A 17,328-nucleotide genomic window follows, 5' to 3' on the forward strand; every position below is an offset into this window, starting at 1 on the left:
ATAGGCTGGAATTAAAAAGGCTATCAAGTAAAATCGACAGCAGCTCAGGAAAGTGGTTGAAAATGTTTTTCACTGCGAAAACACATGAATTAGAGTGGCCGTTTCGTGTAATTGTCTCGGAAATTGGAACATGGCAGCAGCATGTAGCTAAGTTCCTGCAGAAAAAACTGAATCTTTTATCAACTGACGACCCTTTTAGAGTAAAAAGTTCGAAAGATGTTATCGCGTTCCTAGAAAGTAACTACAATAAGAAGCTTTGTGGATTTTCAGTCGATGTAAAGGATCATTACACCATTCCTCAAGCAGAAATTTTGTCTTCTGTCAACGACCTGATTGATGAATATGGTGCTGTTGCGTTTCAGAATGAGAGCGGAATTTCCACTACTGGGTTCCTTGAATTGTTGTCACTCTATCTTGGCTCAACTTTTGCGGAATGGAATGGCGAAGTTTTTATTCAGAAAGAGGGGATCTGTATTGGTTCATGTCTAGCGCCTTTCCTTAGTGACGTGTTCCTAGCAGCACGAGACAGAAGGATGAAAGAGCGATTTGAAGGTTCCAGAGTTTGTAGCATTTTTAGATTTGTTGATGACTACTTTGTGTTGATGACGATGATGACGATGGTACGATGATGATGAAGATGACGATGATACCTACGTCTGTGCGCCAAACTATCAGGAAAGTGCAATGTTAGGAAAGAACCATGACTCGTTAGCAAGGGAGATCATAGAAGCTCACTTAATAGGTAGGCTCTCGGAAGAATGCATCAGTGCTTCATCTGTCGCGTTGTCAGAAAAAGAAAGACGATACCTTGATTGCGAATCATGACAAGTGCATGCTCACTGATTATATTGTATTCTCGCGCATGTGATTTGCTTGGTGGCACGTGAATGGTATACTAGTATGTCAGTCACGCATGTAAGTGTGGACTGCATTCTTTTCTAGCCGCCAGGGAGGTATTTATACCTGCTGGCATACAATAAAACTTTAGTTGTGAGTCAGCGCTGTGTGGTGTCCCTTCTTCATCTCTGTCCTGTCGTTTGCGCTGTAGTTATGGTTCAATGAAAGCATGCTGAGCGTGTTGAAAACCAAATTAGCCCAACTTGACAATATGCACCGGCATGGAGGTATCGTCATTGACGAAATGAAGCTTTCTGAGCACTTGACTGTGAGCACTGAAGGCAAGATTGAAGGCATTGTAGATTTGGCTCAGTACACGCCTACGGGCCAAGAATCACGGGCTTGTCGTTTTGTTGTGCCACTTGTGGGCAGCTGGACACAGGTGCTTGGAGTATTTGGTAGTGATGAGAATGTCATAGGTGACCTGTTAGCCGTGCTGGAGGCAACAGTTTTGGCCGAGAAGGCTGGCCTATTCGTGGACTACTTAACCTGTTATGGAGCTGCATGGAACAAAGCGATGTGGCGAAAATTCAACGTACATACGTCATCGAAGGAAGTGGTCTGCAAAAACTGTGCGCCCTGTTGACAGCAGCCGCTTTCTTTACTTCCTTTCTGATTTTCCTCATCTCGTTAAAAACGTTAGCAACCTACTTCTGACAACCTCGCTGAATACTCCTGGGGGGCTAGTTTCATTGGAGTTTGTGAAAGAAGCCTTCAAACTTGACAGAAATTCGGTAGCCTTGAAAGCGATGTCAAGTATAACCACTGTTCACTTAGCTCCTAAAAATTTTGAGAAAATGAGAGCGTGTTATGCCTTTCAGCTATTCGGACATGGTCCACTGCAGGCATTTTTTTTTTGGTGCCGCACTCAGCTTGAGAGACAGTGTGGCAGCATTCAAGCTACGGAGAAATTTTTTATGCGAATGAAATCTTTGATAGTTGTTATGGTTAGCAGATATGCTGCAGAAGCTCTACGGCCAGACTCTACTAACGTGGAAGTCACAAAAGTAATGTTTGATTTCCAAAACCTATGGGAGGCTCATGCCGACAAGCAGCAGTCTCTAAGTGCGTCCACTGAAAAGGGGCTAATGGTGACTTAGTAGTACACTTGAGCTGCTCGGCTACCTCAATAAAGTGGTTGGATTCAACTATGTTCAGACATCCCAGCTCAGCCAAGACAAGGGTGAGAATTTTTTCGGCATAGTAAGGATGTCGTCAGGCTGCAATGCGCACCCAATGCCACAGCAGTTTCTGCTCACAGTTAACTGCTTTTCATTTTACAACCTCGTCCGCAGTGTTACAGGAACCAATGTCGAGGGAGATACTATCAGTTCTCTGCTCAGCTTAAAGACCAAGAAAAAACTACAAAACAGAAACTGGTGGACACTGTAAAATCTCACACAGACAAACCAGCACCTTCATCTGCTTCAGGAGAACCTGTAGACCATCCCTACACCGTGAGGAGGAGCGACTCGAGGCTTAAATGCCACATTGCTGGTTATGTGGCAAGGAAGTGCGTGTTGCCAACTAAGCGTCCATCTTGCACCGAACCGACCTTATTTTGCTCCCGGCACAGGAAGGGTGCCGCTTAGCTGCGGCGGAATATATAACGCACAACGACTGTGGTGGCTTGGTGTACCCCTCACTCGAACTGTTCAGGTTCATCACACGCTTAGAAGACGTCTTTACGAACTGCTTTACCACACGGAAACTATACTGTGAAAGCATTATGGATGTTCTGCATATGATTCATAAAGCTGCCCCACTACAGGTTGGATGAGAAGACCACGTAAATAGCCTAACGCCACGAATTGTAGGCTTTTATATCACCATGAGGCTTCATTTTTTTGTGAAAGGCGTCAACAAATCAAATCTCCTGAAAAAGCGTAACTCCACCAAGCACCTCATGCTCAGCATGTTGACCTAAGTGGAGGTTTTATCTATACAGATTGTTAACATATATGGATGCGCACAAACTGCGTCCTTGTGTTTCTTTCTTCCAACATAATCTTGAAAACGCCCCTCCTATGCATGGTCTCTTAAACTAAAGCACTTGTTCTGCCATTTGTTTCAAGCTTCCCTCTTTGCCTTCTGCTTCACTGTGTGTGTTGGTTCATTTCTGCAGCTGATTCAATTGGTGCCGTTAAGCTCTTGAGAATACATTGCTTGTGTGGGCGTATTGCAAGACTCATATTTGTTTATTATGGATTCAATCTGCACTTTTATTATTGCATGAATTTACCATCCAAGGGGAGCAATTGGCTTCTTTTTGTCATACCATCACAAAATTTGAGTCCTCCAATATCCTTGTGAAAAGTGGTACCAAACTTCAGGAAGCGTGCAGTGTAAGTACTAATTGGATAAAAGCTACTAAAACCGCTCGCTACTGCCGAGTTTAAATTTCATTTTTAACGTGTTGTTACCGCAGCTACATTTCAGCGGGGGATACAGAGTCACCAAGTTCGTTTCAGCGGGTACTTTGCACCTACCATGTGCACTTTGCATTTAACTTCTTCGCTGTAACCAAATACTATGAAATAAACTCTTACAAACGGTAATTTTGCAGAAAAGCACTTGCATGCGATAAGATCATATGAATGCCTTCGTGAAACGCGAGGCATTCGCTACCGCAGTTTCGCCTGCTAGCTCGGAAGATAGTTCGACCACAGCGCCGCCGCTACTGCCGATGCTGCAAGGGTCGCGACGCCGTCGCCCTGACCAACGCCCTGACTTACGGGTATCTGGACAATGGAACCTTCTCCACGATAATGCAAGGCCGCACACTGCTCTCAGTGTGACATTTCCGGCCAAGCGCAGCAATACTGTACTTCCCCATCCGCCATACTCGCCTGACCTCTCCCCATGTGATTTTTTCTTGTTTCCTCGTGTGAAGAGAGCCCTAAAAGGTCGCTGGATGGAGAGCGCGGAGGCCATCCAAGACGCCACGACAAAGGAGCTTACATCCCTGCCAAAAGAAACGTTTTCCAACTGCTTCCAAGACCTCAAGAAGCGTTGGAAGCTGTGTGTAGACTGCAAGGGAGACTATTTCGAAGGGGTGCTGCACAAATGATTTCAGTGTTAAACGCATTTTTTTTAATGAACTCAGTCTCGGAACTTTACGGACAAAGGTTGTAGATATTTTAGTAGTTGGAGGTCGAATTTAGACCTTGAAGCTTTTTAGGCAGGAACTTTAGAGCGTATTGATCCCGAATATGCCATTTTTGCAAAATCGAAAATTTCACAATTTTTGATCATTTCAAGACCCGCATTTCCCCTTAACTCTTATCCCCAACTTCTCGCAATCCAGGCTTCTGGAAATCACCTGTAAAGAGGTGGTGAATAGCATTGACGAGATCGTGTCTTACCGTCTGACACCTTTTCTTATTGGAATTTTATGGCTGATTTTATGGAGGATTATGGTGGCTGTGCACCCACTATAGATATCTTCCTATATTTTTACATAATTTTTACATACGGCTCTTCTCGAGCCTGATTCCGCATTGCCTGCATGACTGCTGAAGTTTCGATTGAGTCAAATGCTTTCTCGTAATCGGTAAAGGCTATATAGATAAGTTTGTTATACTCTGCGCACTTCTCTATCACCTGATTTATTGTGTGAATATGGTCTATTGTCGAGTATCCTTTAAGAAAAACTGCCCAATCATTTGGTTGACTGAAGTTTAAGCTTGTCCTGACTCTATAAGCGATTACCTAAGTAAATGCCTTACAGGCAAAGGAAAGTAAGCTGATCGGTCTGTAATTTTTCAAGTCCTTGACGTCTCCTTTCGTATGGATTATGATGATGTTAGCAATATTCCAAGCTTCTGGTACACTTGAGGTCATAAGGCATTGCGTATACGGCTAGTTTTTCTAGCACAGTCTCCCCTGCGTCCTTCAAGAGATCTGCTGTTACCTAATGCTCACCAGCTGCTTTCACATTTTCGTTGCTCCTAAAGCTTTGTTCACTTCCTCTTGTGTTACTGGCAGGATGCCCCAGTGCTGTGCGCTACTGCCTCTCACATTAACGTCCTGATTGCACTATCTGCTGTGTAGATAACTCTTTGGCTACATTAACTGCTATACTGCTAATGACAATGTCCCCTTTGTCTCTTCTGGATTTTTGCCTATGCCTAGTTTCCTCTTCACCAATTTTGGGCTACCTCCGTTCTTTAGAGCATGCTAAGTTCTCTCCATATTACGCTTCCTTATGTCGGCTACCTTGCACTTATTAACTTCGATAGCTCTGTCAGTTCTATTCTGTCTGCGGGGTTAGACGCCTTCATGCTTTTGTGTTTCTTAATCACATGTTTTTTCTCCCGAGACAGCTTGCAGGTATCCTACTGAACCTCCTGTTGAACCAGCCTACTGCCTCCTTCTACAGCGCATTTTGTCATGATAGCTGTGAGATTATCGCTCATTGCTTGAACATTAAGGTTGCCGTCCCCAGTTAAAGCCGAATATCTTTTCTGCAACGATATCCTGAATTCCTCTTCTTTTCCTCTTACTGCTAACTCGTTAATGGGCTTCTGCTTAACTAATTTCTGTTGTTCCCTCTATTAGGGTAACCTAATATATATATATATATATATATATATATATATATATATATATATATATATATATATATATATATATATATATATATATAAGAACATATAATAATAAGGAATATATAACAGAATAATATTTGAATTAGCCTCAAGTCTAGGCTAATTCTAGACGTTGCCATCCTGCAGTCGCTACAACCCACCTTTCATAGGGCCTCCACATCATGCACAATGCCAGGGTGAGCATAGAGTATGAAGTCTATTTCACTTTTAGTCTCACTATTGGGGCTCTTCCACGTCCACTTCCTATTCTTTCGTTTGCGGAAGAAGGTATTCATGATCTGCATATTATTTCTCTCTGCAAACTCTACTAATAACTCCCCCCTGCTATTCCTAGAGCTTATGTTGTAGTCGCCTACTGCCTGGTCACCAGCCTGCTTTTTCTCTACCTTCGCATTGAAGTCACCCATCAGTGCAGCATACTGTGTTTTTACTTTGCTTATGGCCGATTCCACATCCTCATAGAAGCTTTCTACGATCTGGTCATGTAGCTGTAGATGTAGGCGCGTAGGCCTGTGCTACCTTTAGTTGGTACCACTTGTTAAGCCTAAATACAATAGCTGCCACCCTCTCATTAATACTATAGAAATTCTCTATGTTGCAACTATATCCTGACTGATGAGGAATCCCATGCCTAGCTCCCATCTGTCCACTAATTCATGGCAGCATAGCATGTGCTCACCCTTTAGCACTGTATATGCTTCATCTGACCTCCCAGCATCACTAAGCCCTAGAACACCCCATTTAATACCCGCTAGTTTCCCTAAGACCACTGCTAGACTAGCCTCACTTGATAAGGTTCTAATGTTAAACGTTGCTAGGTCCTGTTTCCAATGGCGACCTGTCCAGAGCCACAGATTTTTAGCACCCTCCGCTGCGCGTCACAGGTCTGACCGCTGCCTTGGTCAGTTGCTCCGCAGCCGCTGGGGATTGAGGGCCGAGGGTTAACTGGTTCGTTCATAGAAGTTTGTGGCCAAGTACTAAACCAGGGTGGCCAAATCCTGCTCTGGTGCGGGAGTGCATTGTCAGTTCTGGTCACTGAGATCAGGCTGCACTTCAGGCCTGGTCATGCAATTCCATGGACGCACTGAGTTTTTTTTAACCCAGTGGAGAATAGCGTAGCACTGGGATTCGAGCCTCGGTCCTCTTGCAAGCGAGGCGGACGCTCTTCCTCTGTGCCATCGCTTCCACCTAATAGCCATATAATAATCTTGCATTGGAATAAATTTAATTTTTCTCCAATTGGAGCATTTGAACAAGTTACAGGCGTAAATATAAGGGCATGAAATGTCCACAACATTTAAAAATAAAAAAAAATTGTTGGGTTTAAAGGCCTGAAGCAACGCACAGGCTATGAGGGACATAGTAGTGGAAGGCTCCAAGCTAAATTAGACCGCCTGGGGTTCTTCAAGATGCGTTTATATTGCACAGCTCATAGGCATCTTTTGCATTTCGCCTCCGCAGAAATGCGGTGGCCAGGACTGAACTTGTCACCTTGGTTTCACCAACTTAACGCCAAAGCCACTGAGTTACCGCAGCAAAGTATAGTGGCCCAACTATAAAAAAAATGCCTAAAAAATACTTGGAGACACTTCAGTTCTGCCTTAAGGGTATGATGCAATAGTATTAACGGGTCCCTTAAACGGCCTGGAGTCCTCTATACATATCACTTCGCACACACAGACACTTTCTTCTTTCATCCTTGTGTAACACTTACCGTTTCGAGTACAATACGATAGCATTAGAGATCCTTCCTGCACAAGTACTCCGTTTCTGACGCCCAGGTTCTGCCTACATGCACATTATGTGAAACTGGTCATGCTCTATTTTACCTTCATACTAGATCATGAGGAGTCCTTATACCACTCCTGGCACAGTGGTGCAGCGGCTAAGCACTGCACCACTGCCTCGGCAGGTGCTTGCAAGAACCAGGTTGCTGTTCCGAGCAACCTCGCGAGACCAATCATTAATTTGATTGCCTCCTGCCATGGTGGGTAGTTTGCAGTGACGTCACAAGGTCATGTGACCTAGGCAGCAGGTGAGCACTCTGCTTCTCTCGACATGCCGCTGCCGCCAACGAGGTTGCTGCTGAACGAAACCCGCACTGCTACCGCGTTAAAAATTACGCACCATGAACGAATTTTTGTTCCCCTCCCTATTCTCAGCTGGAAGGAGAGCGACGCTGAGAGAGAGCAGTGGAACACCAGCAAAAGCAATCAAATATTTTGTCAATTTATATTATAGACTCCGGAGTAAATATGAAGCACCATTCGAGGGCTTTTTTTTTCACCACAATTTTTTTCTATCGTTGTAGCATGTACAGCACTAACACGTGCCTGCAACAAAGTAGGTGTTTCCGCTTTCCAGTTTGTTTTTTTTTTCTACCAACTTCACAATTGCTTTAAATTCATCTGCGCTTATAACTGCGTCACCGAAGCTGACGGATCATCTGTTCCCATGCTCCACTTTTCATTGCACTCCAACTGGCGGAGTGTTCAGTATCAGGCTGTTCAAAGCTTGCCTGTTTTCTGGGTGTTTTCTTTTCCAAATTCTTTGTGAAGAAAGTCAGCTCACAGCAATACTTGCACAGGCCAATGAATTGTGAAAAGTCCTTTCCACGAAACTAGAGTCTCTAGCATGAAAGGCAAGAAGGAAACAACACACTAACACACTAGAGTACTAGTGGCGCCTCCTGTACTGTTTTTTTTTTAGCGCAAATCTTTCACCTTAAGAGCTTGCACCAAACTTGCCTAGCAGTCTGTTATATTAAAACATTTACGATGTAGTAAGCTGAACAGAGGTGCACAAGCCCACTTTCCTTTTGTGTAATGCAACCTAACGTAACACATTAACTACCTGGAGAAAGCAATTTTTAGCTGCACGGTCTTAACAGGACAAAAAATTAGCCTAATTCTATTCCACACTAAAGATAAACAATTACAACTAAGCGGCGAGAAGGGATTCTAGACTGTTGAGTTGGTCATGTTTTATAAACCTAAGTTTGCCATCTTTCTCTCCTGCATTCCTGCAATAAGAGCTACTTCAGCAACAACAACAACAAAAAAACTCTCGTTTGAACAGTACAGTCCTAGATTTAAAAAAGTAAGGGTGTCATTAGGCTACTAAGTTACCTTGACCATTACTTACATACTAGACGAGGTGAGACAATGTCCTTTACCTCCCTCCAGTTTACCATCCCACTCCTCCCAAAATGAGTCTCACAGAAAAAACTACCACAATACCATTTCCTGCCAGCATATTTACTGCCACGCATAAAATGTTGGCGGTCTAAAGCACATCAATGTGCTTATTTAAATTGTTAGAGTGCTCCTTACTTTCGTCAGCTGGTTTTGATTTCAGTAGGAAGCAAAGTGAATGAGATAAATTGTCAATGGTAGGGTTTCATGTACCACAGTGACACGTGGGGTATGAGGCGCACTATAGTGGAGGGCTATGGATTAATTTAGGCCACCTGGGGTTCCTTAATGTGCATTAACAATGTCTGCTTCGCCTACATCAAAATGCGGCTGCCGAGGCTCAGACTGAACCAGGGTCCTCCGGGTCAGTAGCTGAGTGCCCTAACCACTGAGGATAGTATTTACTTTTGAACATCAAAATCACGACTTTTCTTAAAAAGATTCCCTCAGCAGTCATGCTGACCACTTAGAAGACGGCTGCCAGTATCTTAGTGCCATCCATTTGGTGAGCCAGTTTGCTGAACCTACTAGCAGATGAATAAGTTCAACTGTCCCACTCCAGCTGCCTTCTCATGCCTCCCGACTTTCCCCTATTGTGAAATAAATGCCTTTAAGAACCATTTGAATGCCTCTAGTCAGTTACAACTCAAGCACACAGCGACAAATGCCCCTCAAAAGAAAGCCTACAACCAATGGCGTCAGCCTCCTTTACCGGTCAACTGCCTTGCACCTGCTATAGTGTGGCATCAAAGGTGGCTGGCAGGTGCAAGGCGGATGAAGGCGACGTCACAACAATAGACCAACTCCATTGGCTGGAGGGTCTCCTTTAACAGAAAATTGCCGCGGGGTTCTTCAGTTGGATCCCGCTAAAGTATATATTACGGTTCACCGTATAGGCTGCTGCATTCTCATTTCTGTTGAGCCAACTTTCACTCAAAGTCTCTTGAGGCGAATAAAGTGGTATTTCACAGTAATAAATAAAGTACTGTCAGTTTGTGTTCACAGTATGCAGACAGACTTAAAACCAAGCATTTTGGTTCTAGTGCAGCTCCAATGAAGTATTTCCATGGCTGCAATGCAAACCTTACAGCAGTGGACAATGTACACGAAATTACCATTACTATATGCATACTACTAGCTTGCTAAAGAATGCCACATTCGACTACTTTGAGAGCACGATCCTCTCCCTTTAGCTTAGTACTTTCCCCATTACACTGCTCAATAGGTCAAGTCAGCCCCTATCTTGTGATATAGCACCACAGCACAGCAAACCATTCCTGAGCAACATTCAGCAGGGAATAAGCACAGCTTTCACCAGAGACGCAGCACTGAACATACCTGAAGCCACAGAAGAACCTCCCCGACGGATTGGCAGTGCTGCACCATGAGAGAGCATAGAGCTTCCTTCTCTGCAAAGACAAGAAAGGCACCACACAGATATATAGGGTGAACACTACACACAGTCAAAGTCCAAAGCTAGAAAACAGCTAAAACATTCCAATAGTACTTGCTGAAAGAGGCTCCAAAAAGGGGCTCTGAATAAAGTTGCGATATGCCTGATGTTAAAGGATGCCGTCTCACATATATCCTCCAGGAAGAAATTTTTTTAATGCTTTTTGTAGAATCTGAGTTATCTCAAGTCAAAATTTGAATTTACGCATCTTCGCACCATTCTCTATCCTCTCGTCACTTTTTGCGTGTTGAAATGTCGGCACTCCTCCGCCGGCCCCATCCACTCATCTCTCCGCTGGCTGCACCAGTTAATGTACTGAATTGCAGGAAGATTCTCATTGCATAAACCCAATACTGACCTGGTCTTACAGTGCATACATGTAGTGCATAACTGTTAGTGCAGTGCCTCGTTCTACGAGCAAGTACAGCCCTACATTATAAAAATTGCAAAGTAAATGTTAATTTTCAGTTTTAAAAAATCTGTACTTCCGATGATTCGAACTTATCTTTTTGCATGTCCTGACCAATAGGAGTTAAGCCACCTGTGTCAAAATCTGCAGGCATAAATTTCTTCGTACCTTACTCCCTCCACAAAGCAGCTGCAAAGAGCTAAGATGCGACAGCACCAGCTCTTGCGCATGGTGAAAATGAAATATCCACACAGTCAACCCTGAATATTCATTAGATGTATTGGATTGATCTCACGAGGGTACTTTGCACTGCGCTGTATATGAAATGTTTGATGGACAATAACTTTTTTATAAAGACTCAGATCTAGAGCACTTGGGCGGTTCCACATAACATCGAGCATAAGGTGGCTGGTCGACCTCTTAAATTTATTTGATATTTTTATATATTGTGACGAAGAAGACGAAGCTGGCAGTGGGACGGATTGCTTTGTCTCACGCCACTGCCAGCTTCTTCGTCACAATATTATTGCCTGATGACTGGAAAGAATAGATCCGCAATTGGTTTTTCTCACCAAAATTTTTTTGAAGCACCCGAAATCATTAATGAGTCCCACGCTTAAGTGCTCTATTGTTCTGTACAACTTTGGTTATAAATTACATAAAGTAAATTGTTTGAGTATATATATGGGTGTTTTTATTTGTGCTCAGTTATTTTTGTCTATCTGGAAGGTATAGTTATAAAAAAAAGTTGTCAAAGTCTACCCTAGGGAGCGTTTTACTGTCTGATTTGCAGATATTCCATATATGTATAAAAAAAGGCTTGTGGCAGAGAGGCAGTAATTGTATTACGTTGTAAAGCAAACTGATCTATCAAACTGCTGAAGTTCACATTTATACGCCCTTTCGATAGAGAGATGTGGTCACGCTAACTTCATGAAAGCACGGAACAATGGAAACTTCTAACAATATTAATAATAATAATAATAATAATATTGCTAAGCCGCATAGCAGCTTAGTGAGGAGTTTAAGGAAGAAGAGGAGGGAGGCACGCACAGACTGGTCTGGACTCTCTGGGAAAGTTGATGCTCAGTGCGTTCCTTCTTCACAAGAGTTTCTCCAAAGGACTTAGTGATTTCTTCAACAAACCGGCTCCAGGTCGTGACAGTTTCCTCGTGGTTGTCAAACCATGTCATAGCCGTGCCAGCAAGGAAGAAAACAACATTGTACAGACGGGCAGTAGAGTTCCAATAGTTGCACTTGCTGCACCTTTCATAATGTACGAGCCATTCTTCAACGTCCTCTTCGGTCTCGCCGCAGAATATACACTGCTCTCACTGATGGGCAAGGTCGTCTCTTCTTCAGCTCGCTGTTCCTGGGTCTGCGTCGCTTGCATGGTAGCCATTGAAATGAATTCTTGAGGCGATAAAGGTGGCAAGCCTGCTACAAGCTGGCTACGACGGGGTACTGGCGAATCCATGAAGTTTTTGTCCAGCACCTAGCACCAAATGTAGCGGATGAAATGGTTTTAATACAGGTGAGAGTTCGATGGATCAAAGCTGGCCGCCAACGGCTCACAGCCCAGATCAGACTACACGCGCCTCCCTATTCTTCTTCCTCGAACTCCTCAGTAAGCCAAACCGCGGCATAACAATATTAATAATCATAACAAACGAATTTCTATATTTTTAAACTTTGTGCCTATATTCTCCTCTATATCAGCTTTCACAATCGTGAAAAACTTGTTGCATAATTTTGTTGCTTTAGCAGTTACAGCACCTCCAATGAGACCCTTGTGCAAGGATGGGCAAATGATGTAGATGTAACTTTTTGCCTGCTATGTCTAACAAATGCAGACAAGTTTGGGTCTCAGAATCTTAGAAAAGGCCGCCTGGAGTAAGTCAAAAGATGTCGGCGGCTGAGCTATTATATAAATTTGTAGACGATTTGGGCTTCATAGCAGCCATGAGCGTGTAGCTACTGAGCAGGCGCGCGCACACTCCGGACACTCGTTTTAAGAGGTGACAGTTCTTTTTGTGTCTTCAGACAGGCATGCGGGATAGAGAAAACCACCAGAAACTGGTCCTTTGTCTCCAGACAGGTCGCGATGGATGGAGATAATGTACGCCTACCCCTCCACCGCGGGGCTTGGCACACCAAAGAAACACCGCAAATGAGGCCTTTTATGCTCAAAGTTGACCGTGCAGCTCTATTAGGTTGATGACGGCCACTCTGTGACGTGGCCCAGCACGGTCACTGGAGCCAGATGACACCCGGGTCCTCTCTGGGTGGTCCATTATGGAAGGCCTTGGGAGCAATCTTCCGTCAAGTAGACAGAGGATGCACGGGCAGAGGTGTGCTGGCTGTTTCCAGAAGACTTGATGTCGCCACCGCTGCCGTGGCTACGCTGGACGAGAGTGTTCTAATCCACTTAAGCTGGAAGGGATTTTGGACACAACACTACCTAGCGGTTGTCAGATGTTCACTTGCGTCATACATGAGCAAGAGATGTACTTTCGTTTTGCTCTTCCTTTCGTTTTGCTCTTCCTCCAGCTGCTCACATCCGTCTCATGGCGAAGTAGTATAGCTCTGAGCGAGTGTTTTGTGCAGATTACCTTTCCCAGCACGAGAAGCTCATATTGCAAAGAGAAATTTTCATATCAGTACTTACTGTTACGCCCGAGAACATATTTCACTGCCATCCGTGGAAACCATGCAGCGCTGTGCGCCCGCCATCACGCAAAGCAAGCCCGGACTCTCGGACGTGTCGCGGCTTGCAGCATGATTCATTCAGGCTCATCCAGCGGAATCCCCTTTTGTTAGCGCCGGCTCAACACTCAACCGATGCTTCACCGGCAGCCCGTTCGCGGCTGCAAACTTTGAGCAGCCAAGCCCCTCTGGTCATTTGTCCAATTCAAGCAGTGACCAGTGGTGTGACCTGATTGGAGGGTTCGAATGGCCGGCTGCTGAAACAATCCCGGAGACTATAAGAACCGAGCTGCGCTAATCTGGAGCAGCAGACGAGGTGCAGACGGAGACTGCAAGCGAGACAGACGCTCTCCTGGGCCCTTGCCGCGCTCCTTTGTCCGAGCCCGTTGCATATGCTCCCGGCCCCTGTGCCGACTATATATGCAATGCCCTTGTATATACTGCCTATAAATGTTTCATTAACTCACCGTCGCCTTAACCGTTTAATCGCTCAGCTCTGTGCAACAGTGGCAGCAGGCTGGGATGCCCCAGTCGCAACAGTGATGACAGGGTCGGAGGCTCTGGCCTAATGGTGGGATGCCCAAATGCAAAAGTGGATGGCAGCTGCGGGATCGATCGGCGTCAGCTACCTCGGTGCGGTGAGTGCCTAATTTATTTCCCTAAATTCGCCAGACTGCTCTAGCACACATTACTGTAGTCTAGAGTAGGGCTGTGAGAAGCACTTGAGAGAGTTTTGCTGTTCCTAGTAGAAGTGTTTTGAAACTAATGCTGGTGCTGAGGGAGTAAACAAGGCGTGGTTGGAAATAATTGTTTGTGCGTGTCATGCTAGTAGCTCGATAGTAGTGAACGGCAAGGGAATTCTAAGAAAGGGCAAACGGCAAGAGGCTATTGTGCGCCATGGAGAACTTCAAGATGAAGGAACTCATCGAAATTTGTGAAGAGTTTGTCACTGCTTTGGGCCCCGCAAAACTAAAGAATGCGATTCTTGAGATCACGCAGAAGGAGGACGTAACGGCTGAGGCCGTAGATGAGGCCTGGGCTGAGATCAAAGAATGACGTGAACTCGAGGAGGCCAAAGAATGCTGTGAGCGCGAAAACACAGAGCGAGAGCGACAAGAATGCATCCAGCGCGAAGAGGCAGAAAGGCAGGAGCAGCTTGTGATAAAACAGCATGTCGAGTCGAAACTGATGAACTTGATGCCAACGCCTCCTCTAAATAGATGCCAGACAGACGGCTCGCTCTCCCATTGTTGGCGTTCCGCCGCGGAATTGCGCGCTTTCACCGAGGGGTGGCGCCACGCTCTGACACTGTCTCGCACGGCGCTTCTATGGGTCGGGAAGGGCCGTTCCAATGGGCGGGGCGCAGCAGCGAATTCTCGTTCAACATTTCGGGCATTAAAATTTAAACGCTTGCTGTGGCTGCTAGCAGATTATCACATGTAGATGTTAAATATGTTTCGCATCAGTGCCAACTAAATCATAAAGAGCTTGCAGTACCGGCCCGGCACCAAGCAGGAAGAAGAGCGATCGGCCTGATTCGATAAACATGCAAAAATGAAGTACGCCGCGTAGTAGAGACACAAGTACGTGTATGGAGTGTGTTTATTTCACCCTTACTGTGGGCAGGTAAAGTGATTACGCATTGTCTACTTCCTCATGAAGAACAACATCACGGCTTCACAGAGTTAGCCAGCTATAGCGTCAACATTTTGCGCGACAATGGTTTCCGCTCAAGAAGCTTTGTCGCCCTGTTTCTGTCCGTCACTCCTACGGCATAGTTCGTGAAAATTGGCTTCATAAACTTCTTTGCAATGAGATGCAGAACCATCTTTCTTTGCTTTTCGTCGCATTTTTTGCAACGGAGCACAGGAAGATTGCGGAAATTCCATGAGAGCCCGGAGACTTCTTTCAACGCAGACTTCTAACGGCTTAGCAATAGGGCTTCTGTTGTTGAGCACAGTATCAGCAAATCTGTGAAGCCCCCTCAGAACATTTACCAGCTCCTCGCTCGGGTAGTAAAGTCCTCCTCGGTCCTGGTGAGCGACGAGACCGTGTAGGGGATTGTTGCTTTTGGGCGCCTGCAGGAGCGAAATGCAACTTCCGCATGGGATTCGCTCACTTGCTGCGCAAACGATGAACCTCCCTATTAAAGCTTCACTGGCCACGTACGGGTTTGAAACGAGCGGCATTGTGCTGACGCATATGGTCATACAGTTTCTCCTCTGCTACATTGAGAAACTTCTCCATCGCTTCATTGAGCGGGTAGCAGTGCTGGTTGCCGCGCATCATTGCACCATCGCATCATTGCACCCGGCACTTCTGCGCAGGAATCCAAACAAGGATTCAGTTGGGTTACTTGACGTTTTTCTCATCAACACAAACTCGAACTCTCTGACAAGAAGCAGATGTCAAATGCACTCGACATTCGACTTCGTTGTTACCACGAGTGCGTGGTAGGTTTCTCTTGTGAGAAAGTTCTCCGGTTTGCACTTCTTTCTGAGTTCCTCCATGTAAGCCAGATATTCAAATTCAGGCCATCTCATTCTCTCATCATCAACTGATGTGACTTGACGTGCGTCAGGATCATTTCGATGAATGTGTTTTTGACAGTTTCTCACATCCATGAGAGTAAACCACTTCTGTATGACTTTCATGAAGTATATTGTTGGCCCTGCTGTAGCGAACTCTGCATCACTAGTACGGCCTTCAGGTAGCCTAATGCTGCTGTTACTGGAGCGCTGAACAATTGTACGGCTGACCACACTTTCATTTTTTCAATGTTTGAGGGATACAATCGCTTGCACGTAAGGAACCGTATCGGTCGTATTGTCGAGTGCTGTTGCATTCTGTACAATGTCCTCAAATACTTGGAAGATATTTCCTCCGAGCCACCAATATCTTTCACCAGGAACTGCGATCTTAAATTTTTCATTATGTGACTTCGGTTGAAGGCAAGGAATAGAGGTTTCGTGGGATTATAGGGGTGAGGAGCAAGCGCTTTCGCCTCCCCTTGGCACAATATATCCATCACAACGGCGATTATCCAGTGGTTGTCTGTGACAAAACACACGACATCAAATCCCACCTCTTCTACTCTTCGGATGACGTGGCGAATGCAAGTGGCGAGCTGCTCGCTGGTGCATCCCTTTGTAAAAAAGTAAGCAACTGGTGTTTTGAATTTCCCATGCAGGCCGCAAAGCAGGAAGCACAAGAGAGAGGTAGCCAGAGTGCAGTTTTCTGATTCAGGAACAAGGTGCTGTAGGTCAGGACTGAAATCAACTTCCCCAACAAAAGCGTCTCTTTGCCTATGATATTCCGGCTTTTGTTGGATTCTCCTTTCGACCACAACAAGTCCACATGTTTTAGCCTCTGGGCTATGTAGCGATTCAAGTTCTGCTTGTAGCTGACAGTGCACCAATTCACTAAATTCGATTTCTCAATTAAGGTGGCAGTTTGGGCTTGTTGGTAACACATCTCAAACAGAAATAGCGCAGGAACAGAGCAGGGACAATCAAGGGCACACACGAGCGCTACGCTCGTGTGTGTCCTTGCTCGTCCCTGTTCTGTTCCTGCGCTATTTTTGTTTGGCACGATTTCTCCCGATATTGTGCCAATATATTTTCGCACGGTATTTCGACATGGAAGCTTCAGCAGCTCCTCGGACCTTAGATGTTCATAGGCCTTGGCAGACAAGTTTCTCAGCATGATGCAATGTCTCACTATTGGCTCTGACCACGCTGGCCGTTTCTTCTTGTATATTTTTATCTGGTCCAGAAGAAATGTCGTCTTCATATTTCCCTCTTCCGCGTTGGATGCAACTTCCAAAAATGCGCTCACGTAGCTTTGCTCTGAGTTTTTGAAGCTCTTTCTTGTAGGAATCTACAGTCTTCTGAAGCATTTCATTCCCTTTTTTTTTTGAGTGCGCGCTCTTTTTCCCGCCATCATTTCCGTTCGACAAAAACACTTGAAGAGCATGCTGTCGTGGACGCTTGCACACCGTAGGAGCGCGTTGCATAAACTTTGGTCTGCGGCAGTTCCATAAGACTTGAAAAATTAGCA

The 17,328-nt window shown here is 45.1% G+C and overlaps 1 protein-coding gene across 1 annotated transcript in view; it reads right to left on the reverse strand.

Moving 5' to 3' along the window:
* The window catches only part of LOC149353368 (uncharacterized), a 67,888-nt gene that overhangs the window by 31,485 nt on the left and 19,075 nt on the right, over positions 1 to 17,328 (reverse strand). The window contains exon 2 of the mRNA XM_089577335.1: positions 10,040 to 10,110. Within this exon, the coding sequence (XP_089433461.1) occupies positions 10,040 to 10,110 (71 nt within the window). The remainder of the gene's footprint in view (positions 1 to 10,039; positions 10,111 to 17,328) is intronic.

The sequence above is a fragment of the Amblyomma mixtum genome, chromosome 3 (assembly GCF_055824585.1).
Source record: "Amblyomma mixtum isolate Tamu chromosome 3, ASM5582458v1, whole genome shotgun sequence".
NCBI classification, from domain to species: domain Eukaryota; kingdom Metazoa; phylum Arthropoda; class Arachnida; order Ixodida; family Ixodidae; genus Amblyomma; species Amblyomma mixtum.